Source organism: Cetorhinus maximus, chromosome 5 (assembly GCF_964194155.1).
Source record: "Cetorhinus maximus chromosome 5, sCetMax3.hap1.1, whole genome shotgun sequence".
Taxonomy (NCBI): domain Eukaryota; kingdom Metazoa; phylum Chordata; class Chondrichthyes; order Lamniformes; family Cetorhinidae; genus Cetorhinus; species Cetorhinus maximus.
Genome location: NC_135883.1, coordinates 130621552 through 130640222, shown reverse-complemented (window position 1 = coordinate 130640222; position 18671 = coordinate 130621552). Strand labels below are relative to the sequence as shown.

The 18671-nt window shown below is 46.1% G+C and overlaps 1 protein-coding gene across 1 annotated transcript in view; it reads left to right on the top strand.

Moving 5' to 3' along the window:
* The window catches only part of ascc3 (activating signal cointegrator 1 complex subunit 3), a 634438-nt gene that overhangs the window by 388370 nt on the left and 227397 nt on the right, over nt 1-18671 (top strand). The window contains exon 21 of the mRNA XM_078542487.1: nt 8186-8411. Within this exon, the coding sequence (XP_078398613.1) occupies nt 8186-8411 (226 nt within the window). The remainder of the gene's footprint in view (nt 1-8185; nt 8412-18671) is intronic.

The window sequence follows — 18671 nt, the reverse complement described above, 5'->3', positions numbered from 1 at the left end:
AGATAGGAACACTACCACCTGGAAATTCCCCTCCAAGCCACCCACCATCCTGACTTGGAAATATATATGACTGTTCCTTCACTGTTGCAGGGCCAAAATCCTAGAACTCCCTTCCTAACAGTACTGTGGGTGTACTTATACCACATGGACTGCAGCGGTTCAAGAAGGTAGCTCACCATCGCCTTCTCAAGGGCAACTAGGGATGGGCAATAAATGCTGGCCCAGCCAGCGAAGCCCACATCCCGTGAAAGAATTTTTAAAAAGCTTGAAGGGAAATTGTACAGAAACAGTAAATTCACCTGTTTCCAGAGCACTGTGATACTTATGTAAAACTTGGCATTAAAGAATAGTTTTATTGTATTAAGATGTCTCGCTACAATAAATATGTTTCATAAAATAGCATTGTTGATTCTTCCATTGGACACTTATTTTTCTTCACTTACGGATATGCAGTTGATTATTATCTAATGTTTATTTTGCAGTCATCTGCAGGAGTTGATTTATGAGTTAACTGACAAAATTAGCCCATACATGTCAATTTTGGATAAATTCATAAGCAATAAGCCAGTATTCTCAGCTAATTTGGTAGAACAATTGTAAAAAGGTTACTATTACTATAATAAAACTTCTAGCTCCTGATGGAATCTATACTTCTTTCCTTTGCAAACAGTAAGACCCTTGTAAAAGGACCTATTCCTTCCTCTTGTAATATTTCCAAGCAATCTTTATCATTCACCTGAATCATGGAAACAGGCTGAGAGGGCCATCATTTGATATCAGATCTGAAAGACATTGGGTGGAATCGTCTGTGCCCGCTGGCGTCAGGCGTGCTCGGCAGCGTGAGTGGACAATATGGCGAGGAGGCCAAATGTGAAACCAGTTTGTGATTGTTTGCTCAGTCTGTCGATGGCGGGCCATGTTGCCCACCATCGGACATCAGGAACCTCATTGTAATACACCTGCATATCATTATAAGGCCAGCCCACCGGAATCGTTTCCACCCCCCAAACTCTCCCCCCACCCACCCGCCCATTTGTCTGTTCAGTTCAGAGTGATTGCATGCTGCTGCAGAACAAGTCTTGACAAGCGTGACGTGCAGAAGTCGGGATTCACTGCCAGGGCCTTGCTCACATCACGGACATCCAAGGAGCAGAATATGCTGGAGCCCAACACCAACACACACTGGAGGAATGTCCATAGCATGTTTGGCAGATTCTCATAGACGTGGCTCTGCTACGAAGCAGCCTGTGCAAGTTGTATGGCCACTGTTGAGGGTGTGCTCGCAAGGATGATGGTAAAGTGGGTGGAGAGGAAGGTCCAGCTGTGTTTGTGAGAGGAAGATGTACCAGGGGGTGGGAAAGGAAGGTCCAGGATCGATTGGGAGAAGAAGATGCATCAGGATGGGGTGAGATTGGAAGGGGGGAGAGGTCCGGAGGGGGAAGGAGTCTGGGGGCGGGGGAATGTCCAGATGTACTTCCATGACTGCCTCCTGGGGAGTGAACTGAGGGTGGGTGTGGAACGAGGGAATGGTGAGAATGACCGAGGGCAGAGTGAGGCGGTAGGGTGGGGGAGGGTGAGGGTGGGACGGCGAAGGTGGTTGCTGGGGACTCGGAGGCAGACACCTGTGAGTGGGAAGGAGTTGTTCGGTGAGGTAAAAGTGGATCGGGGCGCGTGCACATTCACCTGGACATCCCCAAAAGAAAAGGGTTGTGGCTGGTAGGTCATGGAGGGAAGGTGGAAGGTGATGCCAGCGGGGTCAACTGTGATGGGGGATAAGATACGGGTAAGTTGGGGAGGGGAAAAGACGAGGTGCTTACGACAAAGTGAATCAAGACTGTGCAGTCTAAATCGAAAGTGAAACAACAGCTGTAGTGGGCGAGATCAGGTGCTGCATGAGAGTGTGATCATCTGGTGGACAGAGATGCAGGCCAGCTCAGATGGACAACTGAAAGCAAACCCCAGCAGGCAGCATTGAAAATGCTCAGGACATTGAGGTGAGTATGATATGTGAAGGATCTGTGTGCATGGGAGGGAGAATGTTTGCACAAGGCTCTAAAAAGCCCTGCCACACACACACTTCTTCCAGAATCACTCATTGGCCAGCTGCTCTCTCTGCAGTGACAGAGGATGAGGTTGAGGGACTCACAGACAAAGGGGACATGGAGGGAGAGGACAGCCTCTAAGATTCCTGAGTGGATGACCCAGGAGTGTCCAGCTGCTGCTCCTCCTCCCTTTGGGTGCCCGGGGGCCCCGGCCTGACCCCTTGAGGGGAAGGAGCACCTGATGGGACGTTGAGGTGCCCCATTCCCTTCTCGCATTGCCACTTCAGGAACTCACCCATGGCTACGACGATGGAGTACACGTCTGCACAGACCTCCGCATTCTGCTGGACCAGGGTCTCCATGGCATCTGCCATCCCGACCCATGGAGACCTCTATAAACGCACACGTGGGCACCACTTCATCAGAGAGCAGGTGGCCGCACTCTTCCGACTCAAGTGCCACTCTGTTGAGGGCTTCCAACAGCTCTGCGTGATGTTCCCCCACGTTCTGTTGACTCTCCAGGATGAGTTGGAAGGCCAAATCCAGAGGCTTGTCATCTGACTCGGACCTCACAGATGCCACACAGCAGCCCTCGAAGTGCCATGAAGCTTGGCTGAACCTGCCTCCTCCTGCTGCGGACATAAGTTCATGCGGTGACCATCTGCTTGTAAAGTCGAACCTGCTCTAGATCTAGATCCCAGCGAGGTGTGCTTCTCTGCACTGGTGCAGAGTGTGTGTAAGCACTATGATGGGTCTTCCAAGCTGCTTATTTCCAGATATTCAACAGAGGAGGTGTCCTCTTGGCTGGAGGTGAGGGCCTGGATGGAGCTGAGGGACTGGCTGGCTGAGGGTGCCGGTCGCTTGGCAGAGCTCCCTTTGAACCAAAGTAGAGATAATTAGTGCATGACAGCACAGTCAACACAGGAGAAAGAGCACTCACAGTTGCGTTGGACGAGGGGTAATGTGGTGCAAGATCCTCACCAAGGTGTTCACCATCGACCTCGTTGTCACTGCATGCTTGGTCCATGTCTTCACCAGTCAGCGTGATGGCACACTCCTCAAAGTGAGTGAGGAGCCTAATGTGGGCCAGTCCACCCCAGTCTGGGACCTCTTCCTGCTGATGTGAGCAGGTTTCTCCTGCATGAAAGCAGATGGAGAGTGTGTGAGCTGGGCACATGGCACTGCATGGAATGTTTGTGGTGAGAGGAGCCATGGACGGGATGAGGATGTGAGCTTGAGAGGGTATGAACCTGAGAGTGTGAGAGAGATAGTGGTGTTGTTCCTTGAGGTGTGAGATCCCTGTGGAGATGTGAGTTGAGAGTGATGAGAAGAGTGAGTTAACTTGGTGGAACAGATGAGACCATCCTGTAGCGGCACTGGGTGGCTGTCCTCTTTTGCAGGGCATTGGCGCTGACCACCGCTGCCATCACCTTCCATACTGGATTGGTGATGCAGCTGCCCATCCTGCGGCCAGACTGGGGCTAGAGGACATCACGGCTCGCCTCTTCAGTGTTCAAAAGGCGCTCAAGGGAAGCATCACTGATGCAGGTGGCGGCAGTCTTTTTGGCTTTCGGGGCCACCCTGTCTTCCATGCGGCAGTCCTGGGCTGGAAGAACTGAGAGGTGTGCACGAGGCTGCACTTTAAATGTGGCGCCTGGCATGACAAAGCGTCGGAGATGGCTTAGCAGGTGAATGAGAGCCCGCCCACCATGGAGACAGCATGCTTCCCAGGAAAGCGTAGTTAATGCGGTGGGTTTGGAACGACACAGCGTGAAAAGCCGCCATTGCAGCCAGCAGGTAAATAATGGATTGGTTCAAAGTTAGGACATTGTCCAGTTTTGGATGTCTTATTTTGGACAGGATGCCAAAGCCAGGAGACTCACTAATGATACTAGGGTTGAGGGGAGCCCTGAAAAACTAGGGCTTTCTTCATTTGGGAAATTGGGAGAAATTATTCCATTATGAATCAGGAACTAAAGGGCATAAATTTGATAAATCACCCAAAGAATAAAAAGAACAGTTGGAAGATAGTTTTTAATGTTATAACAAGTAGCGTTTTTCGAGAAATAGAATCTCTAATAGTTTTAATAGATCAATGGATACGTATGAGGGAATAGAACTAAATGGATGACACCTCTTTCAGAGAAGTAGCATAGATGTAATGGACTAATACAGTCATCTTGTGTGATATACGCTTCCTCGGGACTACGGCTGGAATTTTCCAGCCCCTCATGCTTGCGGGATCTTCCGGTCCCGCCGATGTGAATGGAGATTTCAATAGCTCGCCAGCCCTGCCTCAGGGGAATCCACCGTGGTGGGGGGGCTCGAAAATTCCAGCCTATGAAACTGGTGTAGAAGAAAGTACTTTGAACAAGATTTTTACTACGTACGTTAGAGGCATTTAATTAAGGTGAAATAAATGTGAAACTGTAGAGGTGATTTTCTTTTTCACAGGATAGCATATCAAATATACCTGAAATTTTCAAAAAAATTGAAAACTTGTTGGAAGCTATAAAAGTAAGAAGTAATTGAACCCAGCCCTGAACATCTGGATAGCTACCGAGTAAAGAATAAATTTTGTATGGTCCATGTGGACCACGCACACCAATATATCAAGTTCAGGTCTACAAATTTAGTATGCCTGTGTTCTGAGCAAATTGCTATTATGGTAATTAGTGAGGTCCACGTACTGACAATTGGCACATTCTGACTACATTGGATACCTTCAAACAACTTAAACATTGGATATTTTTAAATTTTGTTTTTACTTTAATTAAGCATGGTATAATTCTGTTTTCTTTTCACTGTGGGAACCTTGTCAAACCATGGCTGCTTTATTACTTCCTCAGCTTTATACTGTTGTCTAGTTTCTTCCAGGAGAATACTGCACTTTATTCACGTACAGGGAGGAAGCTGAGCTTTTCTAGATTATCTTTCTGGTCTTAAAAGGGCCAGTAATGTGAGTACAACATGATTTGTACATTGCAAAATCACCTTCTTACATATCCAGAGAAAGTTAAGTGTATCCAACTTTCTGGGTGGCGGACTAGATTTTATTTCTTCCTATTATTTTGAGAGTTACTTTGCCTTGGCAATGAAATAGAAGTGCTATTGTGTAATGTAAGGTGATTTCTTCAGAACTGTGATTGCAGATTTTATGCTAAGTCCTCAAATTGGAGGCTAGCAGACCATAATGGAAACACTGAAGTTTCAGCATTGCCACTTGTTTCTCATTCAGTTACTACATCAGTGTTCTTGACTGATAGAGCAATGATTTGTATTACCAGTTTGAAATATGCTTAAGATGAGCATTGATAAGATCTCTTGCCGCAATAACTAATGATTTCACCTTGCAAAAGAACATTTGTATAAGTCTGCAATGCATGGATATGGTCCATTCTCAAAAGTTAAAATTCTGTTTCATAACAGACTCAGAATCTATCATTATTTTATTAAAATATTTGAAATTTGAACTTTTTAATTTTTATCTGAACAATGTTAGTTATATCAGGGAGTTAGCTGGGCAGTTACCAGTTCACATAGTGACCAAGAATTGAATTGGTATAACACATGTATTCATTAAGCAAGATATGTGGCAACAATTTAGGTTACAGCTATATTTTAACCACAAATATCAAACCAGATCTTGTGAACCTACAGAAGGCAGAACCAAGCTGTACAGACATTGCAACCCGCTCTGTAGTCACTGACAAACTGAAAGAATGCTGCCTTATCAGAGGCGCCACCTTTTCGATGAGACAATAAACCAAGGTCCTGTCTTCCACTTCAGTTGAATATTAAACATCCTATACCAACTATCTGAACCAGACTGTTTGCAAGTTCGGAGCCATATTTGACCCTAAATCGAGCTTCTGATCACATGTTTGCACCATTACTAAGATTATCGACTTCCATCTCCGCAACTTCACCCCTGCCTCAGTTGATCTGCAGCTGAAACCCTCATCCATACTGTTATTAATTATAGACTTGACTATTTCAAAGTGCTGCTGACCAGCCTCCCATGTTCTACCCTCCATAAACATAAGATCATCCAAAAAAATCTGTTGTCTGTATCCTAACTCATGCCAAGTCCTGTTCACCACCACCTCTGTATTCGTTGGCCTACACTGGCTCCCAGTTAAGCAATACTGATTATAAAATTCTCAACTTTGTTTTCAAATCCTTCCATGATCCCGTAACCTCGCTTCTCCCAATCACTGTAACCTCCCCAAGTTCCACAACCGTCCAAGAGATCTGCACTACTCCAATTTAGGCCTCTTGTGCATCCTGATTTTAATCATTGCCATGTCTTCAGCTGCCAAGGCCCTAAGCTCTGGAATCCCCTCGCTTAACCTTTCTCCTTCTCCACCTCTCTTTCCTCCGTTGACACCCCTTAAAACGTCTTTGACCAATCGTCTGCCCTGTTATCTCCTGCACGGCTTGGAGTCAGATCTTGTTTGACAACACTTCTGCAGCACCCTTGGGGATGTTTTACTACATTAAAAGTGCTATATAAATTCAAGTTGTTGTTATTCAAAGATATGGGGAGTTTTCCTGATCTCTAGGCCAGAACGTATCCCTCAACCAACAATGGGCTGGACTTTATGGAAGGAATGTAGGCCTGCAGCTGATGCACCCGAAAAAAACCAGCCCCGCAGCCATAACACACTGTAGGGGGCTAAACAAGGTTATAGCAGTACTTTGCCCCTCAGTGGGAGGAACTCCCGTCCTCAGGAGCTGCCAACCTTATTGGCCAACAGTCCCGGCAGCACCAGAGCTCAGTATTAGGTGCAGCTGGGATTGCAAGCTAGCCCAGGAAGAAGAGAAGATGGATGCCAGAGCCAGGTAAGTTGGACTTTTTGGGCAGAGTGACATCAGACAGCCTAGGAAGGGGGCAAGGCTGATGGGCATGTGGATTTGGAGGCCAGGCGGGAGGGAACCAAGTTGGTAAAATTTTGGTGGGGGTTGCCCCGGATGCTCACAGGGCGCCTCCCAAATTCTGTACCCCTTCCTGCCTTTTAAACACTTGTGTTTAAAAAAAAAACACCTGGCCACATATGCCCACACCAACCATGTTATGGCATAGGTAGTGTATTATCCGGGTCAGTTGGCTTGTTAACAAGCTCAATTGACCCTTTTTTAAAATGAGAGGTGGGCTGCCGATTTCTGCGCCTGCCACCTGCAATGTTATGGGGAACAGCTAGGGGTGAGTGGGCAGGTAGTGGGCTTGCCACCCATTATATTTTACATGGCTCTCCCCTGCCAAAAACATACCTAGCAGGGTGCCGTAAAATCCAGCCAATTTCTCTTCATGGGAGCTTGCTCTGCACAAATTGCCTGCCACATTTCTCTACATTATAATAATGACATCACACCAAAAGGACTTCATTGGCTGTGATGTACTTTAATAGTGTGATATTGAAAGGGCTATACATATACAAGTTCATTCATTCTTTATAGTCACAGAGATCCTGATGCAGATCTCCTGATAGTCCAAATGATATCTTGTTTACTATCTCAATATTTTTTCTTTAAAATGTCTTCCTCTCTTTCCTGCCCTTTCTTCTGATCTAGTAAAAGTGTAGCAGGCAAGTAATAATGTGGCCCAAAAGACAGGACTTGTGTAATTCCAAACCTGTTACAATGGTTTGCTAGAGGGTACTCAAGTTTGAAGCATTAGTGTTGGCTGGAATTTAAGCCTAGGTTCTTTGAATACAATTCAAATATTCCACCACCAGAGTTGCTCAGCTGCTTATTCCTGGAAGAAAACAAAAATACAATAATGTGCAAAGATTTGTTTAGATTCATAGACTTTGCTGAGTCTCTGAAAGCCATATTGAGGCTTTATTAAATGCTGCTGATATCAGGATTATCATCACAAGAAGATTTTATTTATACTTATCTATACTGATAAATGTTGACATTTTAACAGTATTGCACAATTTAACAGTTATTCAACAAAAAAAATTTGGTGAAGTTTGCAGTCAGAGTTTTGTTACATTTACAAGGTATTTCAGTTGGTACTTTTTCCTGCAATGTCACAGATACTATTATAAATGCAGGGAATAACTTATTTTTTACAGGTAAAGTTTATTTCATAATTCCAATCATTTAATTAGACTCTTTCCTTACTGTGTTTGCAGAATGCAGCTCGTATAGTACGAGCACTTTTCGAAGTTGCCCTAAGAAGGCGATGGCCTGCAATGACATACCGCCTGTTGAATTTGTGCAAGATCATTGACAGGAGATTATGGGGATGGTGCAATCCACTACGCCAATTCTCAGTTTTGCCAGGTCATGTGCTTGCAAAATTGGAGGAAAAGAAACTCACCATTGATAAGCTGAAGGACATGCGCAAGGATGAAATAGGTAAATAAAATAACCCCCAATACCTGAGAGCTTTGGGAAACAACTCATGGGGTGGAATTTAATGCTCTACGGAGGTGGTGGTGGGCATTTGATCAGTTGGGAGGGTGCCGAGTGGGTACCCCACTGCCTCCCCATCTCCACCCGGTTAAGTCCGAGGTAAGAAGGCAATTAATGACCACTTAAGGGCTTTACCCCGCCGCCACTGGTATTGAACCAGCGGCCCTGGGGGACTCGGCACGAGAGGAGACCAACAAGCAAACCAACCTCCTCAGGGCACGGGATCCCTCGTTCAAAAGTTCTTGGTGCCTGATGGAGCGACTTCCCTCAAACGAGGGAATTTGCCCTTTTTTTGATTTCCCCCTAGTCAGCAACCCACTCTCGTTCACCTGTGATCTGAGTCCCCTGCTGACCCTAGGTCTCTCTCTGAGTACACTACTGACAGTAGCCACCTCTCCCAGTGATGTTGCCAACAGAGGAGAGCTGCCAACCTCTGGCCCTAAAACCTGGGTAAGCCCCAACACTGGCCAGTTAACTGTCTGACGGACACTTAATTCTGCTGGCCTTCCCCAACAGAGGTGATGCAGGACTTGCTGGCAGGCAAGACACCCATCGCCAAGATTAAGTTCCAGCTATGGTGTTGTATAATATGGCAGTGAACATAGCAGCAGATCACAGCAAAATTGTTCCCAATAATACTTTATTTTCCTGTCATATGATGCTGCATCACTAAGAGTGTTGTTTTCACAAGTGGCATTGCTACAGTGCAGATTATGTGATTCATGTGTGAAACAAACTGATGCCTTGAGAACAACTGATAAGTCTGTGGTTGTAATATATGAATAAATGGTTTTGTTAAAGCACAGAATTATTAGATGTCAGTTGAATTACAAGGTTAAAAAAATGCAATCTTTAGGCAGGTCAAATCAGATCTAAAGGGTGTCTCTTTTTACACTTGAGTTCATATATATTCACTTTGTAAGAACACGAAGTGTAGATCCCCTACTTTCCAACATAGATACAAACATAAACATGCTACTTGACTATTTAATACGACCAATTGATACTTGGTGCCCTTGATTGTGTTGTGGCCTTTTTAACGCATACCTATCCATGACTTTGAATTTATGACTGTAGTTAAACTTTTGTTTCCTTGCAGATTAGAATTTTTTTTAATTACAGCTGAGTTGAGCAGAGTTTTGGGTTACACAAGCATTTATGCCTTTTTGAGTTAACTGGGTTCACTGGAGCAAATGATACAATTTAAAGTCCTACATCTAAAATAAAATCTTTAGTGTTAAGCACAGCTCTATGTAAAATTTCATTTTTTTGTAAGCTGAAGCAATTGTACAATGTTAATTTGAGAATTGTAATAAGATGCATTGAACCACTCAATTTTGTAATTGGAGTTAGATTTTATTTCATTTTATGTTTACTCTGTAATAACAAAAATGCAAGGCAGATGGAATATTCACTTGGCTGCAGGTATTTTTGTTAGTTATCATTATCTTTGACTATAAGATTGACCTGTGTGTGACCTAGACTGCTAACAGGAAATCAAAGAATATAATTTTCCATATGTACAGAGGTGTTACTGGCAAATGGAAACGTGGAACTTTGCAGCACAGGTAGAGGCATTTGACTCACGATGCCTATGTTGGCTCTCTGAAGGTCTGTCCAGTTTAATCCCACAGATCATTTTTCACAAACATTGTAAAGTTGACAGCAAAGATCAGAGAGCAACTGTCAATCAAACAATGTTTTTTCTGGAATGCAGGTGTTTAAGTACTCTAATGGTTGTCTGGGCTCCAGCCAAGCATACATAATGAGGCTTGACTGAGAGCCCAGACAACCATAAGAATACTAAAACACCTGCGCCCCAGAGAAAACTATGAGCTGTAACTTCCGAGCTCCACGTAAGGATTGCACGGCAATTGCCTGGGAAGTACAAACTTCCCAGGCAATTGCAGTGCAGGAAATTCCCAGGCGGATTTAAACTAAATTGGCAGGGGGATGGGATCCTGGAAAGTAGTTCAGAGGGGAGAGAAGCTGAGATGGAATTAGAAGTTAAAATGCTAGTAAATGAGTCTGGAAGGCAGAGGAAACATAGGCTAGATAAGTAAGAAGTGAGTTTAGCAAGGATAAATGGAATATATTTTAATGCAAGGAGCCTGAGGATAAGACAGACGAGCTGAGGGGCACAGATAAGCACGTGGGAGTATGATGATATAGCTTTGACCGAGACTTGGCTAAAAGAAGGGCAGGATTGGCAGCTCAACATTCCTGGTTATAGGGTATTCAGATGAGATAGAGAGGGGGATAGAAGAGGAGTGGGGGGGTGCAGTGCAATAATGATCAAGGAATCAATTATAGCGGGGAGGGGGGATGATATCTTGGAAGGATCATCAAATGAGGCCATATGGGTAGAAGTAGAAAACACAAATGGGGCAAACACGCTGTTGGGTGTGTACAGTAGGCCCCAAACAGTCAGGGAGAGATAGAGGATCAAATATGTAATCAAACTTTAGAGAAGTGTAACAATAATATGACAGTAATAGTCAGAGATTTTAACTACCCAAATAATAACTGGGGTGGTTTTAGTGTGAAAGGCAGGGAGGGAGCAAAATTCTTAAGTTGCATCGAGGAGAACTTTTTTAGCCAGTACGTAGAAAGCCCAACAAGGAAGGGGGCAGTTCTGGATCTAATATATGGAAATAAGCCTGGGCAGGTGGAAGGTAGCATTTTGGAGATAGTGACATCCCATAACTCCGTTAGATTTAGGATAGTTATGGAAAAGGATAAGGTTGGGCCGGGTATAAAAGTTCTAAACTGGGGAAAGGCTAATTTTACTAAGATGAGATACGATTTGGCCCAAGTGGACCGGGAACAGCTACTTGCTGTGTCAGAGCAGCGGGAGGCATTCAAGGAGGAAATAGTGAAAGTACAGGGCAAATATGTTCCCATAAAGACAAAGGGGGGGGACCAAGTCCGGACAACCCTGGATGTCAAGGGACATAAAGCTTAGGATTAAGTAAAAAAGAGAAGCTTATGGCATATACCAAGGGCTCAATGCGGCAGAGACCCCAAAGGAGTGTAAAAAGTGCAGGAAATTAGGAAAGCTGAGAGTGCATGAGAAAGCATTGGTGGGTAGAATAAAGGAAAATTGAAGAGGTTTTTTAAATATATAAAGAGCAAGAGAATAACTGGGGAAAGAGTAGGGCCAATTAGGGTGTGTGGACCTGGAAGACGTGGGTACAGTCCTCAATGAATACTTTGCGGTGGTCTTCACACTGGAAAAAGAACGACGCAGGTATAGACATCAGAGTGGAGGATTGTGAAATATTAGAGGAAATTAACACAGAGAGGATGTACTAGTAGGTTTAGCGGCCTTAAAAGCAGACCCAGATGAGATGTATCCCAGAATTACCTGGAAAAACTCAGCAAGTCTGGCAGCATCGGCGGAGAAGAAATCAGTCAACGTTTCGAGCCCTCATGGCCCTTCAGCAGAACTGAAGCATAGTTTCAACAAGGGAGAAATATAAATTGGTTTAAGGTGGGTGGGGGGGAAGAGACACATTGAGGGTGTGGTGTGAGCAGATAATCAAAAGGGTCAAAGAGGTGTTGAAGGTGGTGGTCTTTGTCTCAGAAAAGTGCTAATTAAGAATGGAAGACAGGATATTCAAAGTACAGCTCTAGTGGGGGTGGGGTGGAAAGACTAAAGGTTTTAGTTTTAGATTTAAAAATAATGGAAATAGGTGGGGAAAGAAGAATCTATATAAATTATTGAAAAAAAAGGCGGGTGGGGGGGGGGGAAGAAACGGGGTGGGGATGGGGGGAGGGGGGGTTTAAGATCTAAAGTTGTTGAATTCAATATTCAGCCCAGAAGGCTGTAAAGTGCCTAGTCGGAAGATGAGGTGCTGTTCCTCCAGTTTGCGATGGGCTTCACTGGAACAATGCAGCAAGCCAAGGACAGACATGTGAGCAAGAGAACAGGGTGGTGTGTTAAAATGGCAAGCGACAGGGAGGTTTGGGTCTTTCTTGCGGACAGACCGCAGGTGTTCCGCAAAACGGTCGCCCAGTTTGCGTTTGGTCTCTCCAATGTAGAGGAGACCGCATTGGGAGCAACGAATGCAGTAGACTAAGTTAGGGGAAATGCAAGTGAAATGCTGCTTCACTTGAAAGGAGTGTTTGGGCCCTTGGACGGTGAGGAGAGAGGAAGTGAAGGGGCAGGTGTTGCATCTTCTGCGTGGGCATGGGGAGGTGCCATAAGTGGGGGTTGAGGAGTAGGGGGTGATGGAGGAGTGGACCAGGGTGTCCCGGAGGGAACGATCCCTATGGAATGCCGTCAAGGGGGGTGAAGGGAAGATGTGTTTGGTGGTGGCATCATGCTGGAGTTGGCGGAAATGGCGGAGGATGACGGATCCTTTTACCCACCTCCAATATTCTCCCTCCACTTGGACCCCTCCCTCTGGATTCTTACCTTCTCTTGATCTTTTCATTGAGAACTGTCGGCGTGACATTAGCCGTCTCAATTTCTCTGCTCCTCTCACCCATTCTAATCTGTCTCTCTCTGAACTCACTGCACTCCGTTCTCTCAGGTCCAACCCCAACATTGTCATCAAACCCGCTGACAAGGGTGGTACTGTTGTTGTCTGGCGCATTGACCTCTACCTCGTGGAGGCTGAGCGTCAACTCGCAGACGTTTCCTCCTACCTCTCCCTGGACCATGACCCCACCACAGAACATCAAGCCATTGTTTCCAGGACTGTCACTGACCTCATCTCCTCTGGAGATCTTCCTCCCACAGCTTCCAACTTGATAGTCGCCCAACCTCGGACGGCCCGCTTCTACCTCCTACCCAAAATCCACAAACAGAACTGTCCTGGCAGACCGATCGTGTCAGCCTGTTCCTGCCCCACGGAACTCATTTCTCGTTATCTTGACTCCCTTCTCTCTCCCCTTGTCCAGTCCCTTCCCACCTACATCCGTGATTCCTCTGACACCTTATGTCACATCAACAATTTCCAGTTCCCTGGCCCCAACCGCTTCCACTTCACCATGGATGTCCAATCCCTCTACACCTCCATCCCCCACCAGGATGGTCTGAGGGCCCTTAGCTTCTTCCTTGAACAGAGGCCCCAACAATCCCCATCCACCACTACTCTCCTCCGTTTGGCTGAACTTGTTCTCACACTGAATAATTTCTCCTTTAACTCCTCTCACTTCCTCCAAATAAAAGGTGTGGCTATGGGTACCCGCATGTGCCCCAGCTATGCCTGTCTCTTTATGGGGTATGTGGAACATTCCTTGTTCCAGTCCTACTCCGGCCCCCTCCCACAACTCTTTCTCCGGTACATCGATGATTACTTCGGTGCTGCTTCATGCTCTCGTCGGGACCTGGAAAAATTTATTAATTTTGCTTCCAATCTCCACCCCTCCATCATCTTCACATGGTCCATCTCTGACACTTCTCTTCCCTTCCTTGACCTCTCTGTCTCAATTTCTGATGATAGACTGTCCACCAATATCCATTACAAGCCTACCGACTCCCACAGCTACCTCGACTACAGCTCCTCACACCCCGCTTCCTGTAAAGACTCCATCCCATTCTCTCAGTTCCTTCGCCTCCGTCGCATCTGTTCTGATGACGCTACCTTCAAAAACAGCTCCTCTAACATGTCCTCCTTCCTTAACCGAGGTTTTCCATCCACGGTCGTTGACAGGGCCCTCAACCGTGTCCGGCCCATATCCCGCGCATCCTCCCTCACGCCTTCTCCTCCTTCCCAGAAACATGATAGGGTCCCCCTTGTCCTCACTTATCACCCCACCAGCCTCCGCATTCAAAGGATCATCCTCCGCCATTTCCGCCAACTCCAGCATGATGCCACCACCAAACACATCTTCCCTTCACCCCCCTTGACGGCATTCCGTAGGGATCGTTCCCTCCGGGACACCCTGGTCCACTCCTCCATCACCCCCTACTCCTCAACCCCCACTTATGGCACCTCCCCATGCCCACGCAGAAGATGCAACACCTGCCCCTTCACTTCCTCTCTCCTCACCGTCCAAGGGCCCAAACACTCCTTTCAAGTGAAGCAGCATTTCACTTGCATTTCCCCTAACTTAGTCTACTGCATTCGTTGCTCCCAATGCGGTCTCCTCTACATTGGAGAGACCAAACGCAAACTGGGCGACCGTTTTGCGGAACACCTGCGGTCTGTCCGCAAGAAAGACCCAAACCTCCCTGTCGCTTGCCATTTTAACACACCACCCTGTTCTCTTGCTCACATGTCTGTCCTTGGCTTGCTGCATTGTTCCAGTGAAGCCCAACGCAAACTGGAGGAACAGCACCTCATCTTCCGACTAGGCACTTTACAGCCTTCTGGGCTGAATATTGAATTCAACAACTTTAGATCTTAAACCCCCCCTCCCCCCATCCCCACCCCGTTTCTTCCCCCCCCCCACCCGCCTTTTTTTTCAATAATTTATATAGATTCTTCTTTCCCCACCTATTTCCATTATTTTTAAATCTAAAACTAAAACCTTTAGTCTTTCCACCCCACCCCCACTAGAGCTGTACTTTGAATATCCTGTCTTCCATTCTTAATTAGCACTTTTCTCAGACAAAGACCACCACCTTCAACACCTCTTTGACCCTTTTGTCTCTGACATCTTTTGATTATCTGCTCACACCACACCCTCAATGTGTCTCTTCCCCCCCACCCACCTTAAACCAATTTATATTTCTCCCTTGTTGAAACTATGCTTCAGTTCTGCTGAAGAGCCATGAGGGCTCGAAACGTTGACTGATTTCTTCTCCGCCAATGCTGCCAGACTTGCTGAGTTTTTCCAGGTAATTCTGTTTTTATTTTGTTTTGGATTTCCAGCATCCGCAGTAGCTTTTAGCTTTTTGTTTTTATCTGAGATGTATCCCAGGCTGTTGAGAGAGGCAAGGGAAGAGATATCAGGGGCCCTGGTGGTAATTTTCAAATCCTCTCTGGCCACAGGTGAGGTGCCAGAGGACTGGAGGACTGCTGACGCTGTCCCATTATTAAAAAAGAGAGGAAGGGTTAGACCAGGAAATTACAGGCCAGTCAGTCTAACCTCAGTGGCGGGAAGTTACTAGAAAGAATTCTGAGGGACAGAATATATCTGCACTTGGAGAGACACAGATTAATCGAGGATAGTCAGCATGGATTTGTTAAGGGAAGGTCGTATTTGACAAATTTGATCGAATTTTTTGAGGAGGTAACCAAGAGTGTTGATGAGGGTAATGCATTTGATGTGGTCTACATGGACTTTAGCAAGGCTTTTGATAATGTCCCTCATGGCAGACTGGTCAAGAAAGTAAGAGTCCATGGGATTCAAGATAAAGTGGCACATTGGATCCAAAGTTGGTTGAGAGGCAGGAGGCAGAGGGTGATGGTAGAGGAATGTTTCTGTGACAGGAAGTTTGCTTCCAGTGGGGTTCCTCAGGGCTCAGTGCTGGGGCCCCTGCAGTTTGTAATGTACATAAATTATTTGGACTTAAATTTAGGAGGTCTGATCAAGAAGCTCGAGGATGACAGGAAAATTGGTAGGGTGGTAAATAGTGAGGAGGATAGCCGTAAACTTCAGGAAGATATCAATGATATCAAAGATATCAGGTGGGCAGGGCAGTGGCAAATGGAATTCAACACGGAAAAGCATAAGGTAATACACTGGGGAGGGCTAACAAGGCAAGGGATTACACTATGAATGAAACGACCGTGGAAAGTTCTGAAGCTCAGAGGGACCTTGGTATGCATATCCACAGTTCCCTGAAGGTAGCAGGGCAGGTTGATAAGGTGGTTGAGAAAGCATATGGGATACTTATCTTCATTAGCTGAGGCATAGAATACAAGAACAGGGAGGATATCCTGGAACTGTTTTCAATGCTGGTTAGGCCACAACTGGAGTACTGCGTGCAGTTCTGGTCATCACATTATAGGAAGGATGTGATTACACTGGAAAGGGTGCAGAGGAGATTTTACCAGGATGCTGCCTGGGCTGGAGGGTCTGAGCTATGAGGAAAGATTGGATAGGCTGTGGTTGTTTTTCTTGGAGCAAGGACCTGATGGAGGTGTACATGATTATGAAGGGCATAGATAGGGTGGATAGGAAGGCACTTTTTCCATTAGTAGAGGGGTCAATAACCAGGGGGCATAGATGTAAGGTAAGAAGTAGAAGGCTAAGAGGGGAGTTGAGAATTTTTTTTTCATGCAGAGTGTGGTGGGAGCCTGGAACTTACTGCCTGAATGGGTGGTTGAGTCAAACTCTCATAACAGAAGTATTTAGATATTCACTTGCACTGCCATAGTCTCCAGGGCTATGGGCCAAGCGCTGGAAAACGGGATTAGTGTTGTCAGATCCTTGTTGACCGGCCTGGACACGATGGGCCAAATGGCCTCCTTCGGGGCTGCAAACGTCTATGAGTCTGTAAGTTCCCATGGCAATTGCCGTGCACTGGTAACTGTCCAAAAATGCACTTTAAACCGCAAACTTCGGATCGTTCCGACTGATTTACATCAATAGTAAACCAGAAAAAGTTAGAAGAATTAAAACCACCTAGCTTCTGGGTAACGATTGCACAGACCCACACCGACCCCCCCCCCCCCAGGGGACTCCCCTCACCCTCCCATCTACCCCCCACCCGCAGGACTCCTCCCACACCCCCAAAGGACACACCTCCCCCACTCCCTCATGGACACCAGGGCTGAATCTCATTACCCCCCCCCACCGCCATCAGGCATGACTCCCACCCACCAAGGACCGACCCACCCAACCCGACCCGCACACCCACCCAATGCTACCCACTTACCTTATACACTTACCTTCTCCCTGGCTTGTCAAAGACCTTCTAACCTGGCGAGAACTTTAAACTTACCTCATGGAAACATAGAAAATATGAGCAGGAGTGGGCCATTCTGCCCTTTGAGCCTGCTCCACCATTCGTTATGATCATAGCTGATCATCCAACTCAATAACCTGCTCCCGCTTTCTCCCCATATCCTTTGATCCCTTTTGCCCCAAGAGCTATATCTAACTCTTTCTTGAAAACATACAATGTTTTGTCCTCAACTGCTTTCCGTGGTAGCGAATTCCACAGGCCCACCACTCTCTGGGTGAAGAAATTTCTCCTCATCTCAGTCCTAAATGGTCCAACCTGTACCCTCAAACTGTGACCCCTGGTTCTGGACTCCCCCACCATTGGGGACATCCTTCCTGCATCTACCCTCTCTAGTTCTGTTAGAATTTTATAGGTTTCTATGAGATCCCCTCTCATTCTTCCGAACTCCAACAAATACAATCCTAACCGACTCAATCTCTCCTCATTTGTCAGTCCCGCCATCCCAGGAATCAGTCTGGTAATCCTTCACTGTACTCCCTCTATAGCAAGAACATCCTTCCTCAGATAAGGAGACCAAAACTGCACACAAAATATTCCAAGTGTGGTCTCACCAAGGCCCTGTATAATGCAGCAAGACATCCCTGCTCTTGCACTCGAATTCTCTCACTATAAAGGCCAACATACCATTTGCCTTCTTTACCACCTGCTGCACCTGCATGCTTACCTTCAACGACTGGTGTATGAGGACACCCAGGTCTCGTTGCGCATTCCCTTCTCTCAATTTATAGCCATTCAGATAATAATCTGCCTTCCTGTTTTTGCTACCAAAATGGATAAACTCACATTTATCCACATTATATTGCATCTGCCATGCATTTGCCCACTCACTCAGCTTGTCCAAATCACAGTAAAGCATCTCTGCATCCTCCTCACAGCTCACCCTCCCACCCAGCTTTGTGTCATCTGCAAAGTTGGAGATATTACATTTAGCTCCCTTATCTAAATCATTAATATATATTGTGAATAGTTGGGGTCCCAGCACCGATCCCTGCGGTACCCCACTCGTCACTGCCTGCCATTTGGAAAAAGATCCGTTTATTCCTACTCTTTGTTTCCTGTCTGCCAACCAGTTTTCTATCCATCTCAATACACTAGCCCCAATCCCATGTGCTTTAATTTACAGCAACTGGTGCCATAAAGAAGGGGACGTGGCTTCCTTACCTGAGACTCCATAGCTCTCGACCCTAGGCCTCAGGGACGTTGTACTGCCCAGATCTCACCTGGCCTAAGTCAGAAGGTCGGGTGAGATAGGTTCGCCTGGATTTTAAGGCAAGAGCTTTTGAGTGGAGTTGTAATCCAACTCAATTGCCACTCCATCGGAAGTTATGTCCCGT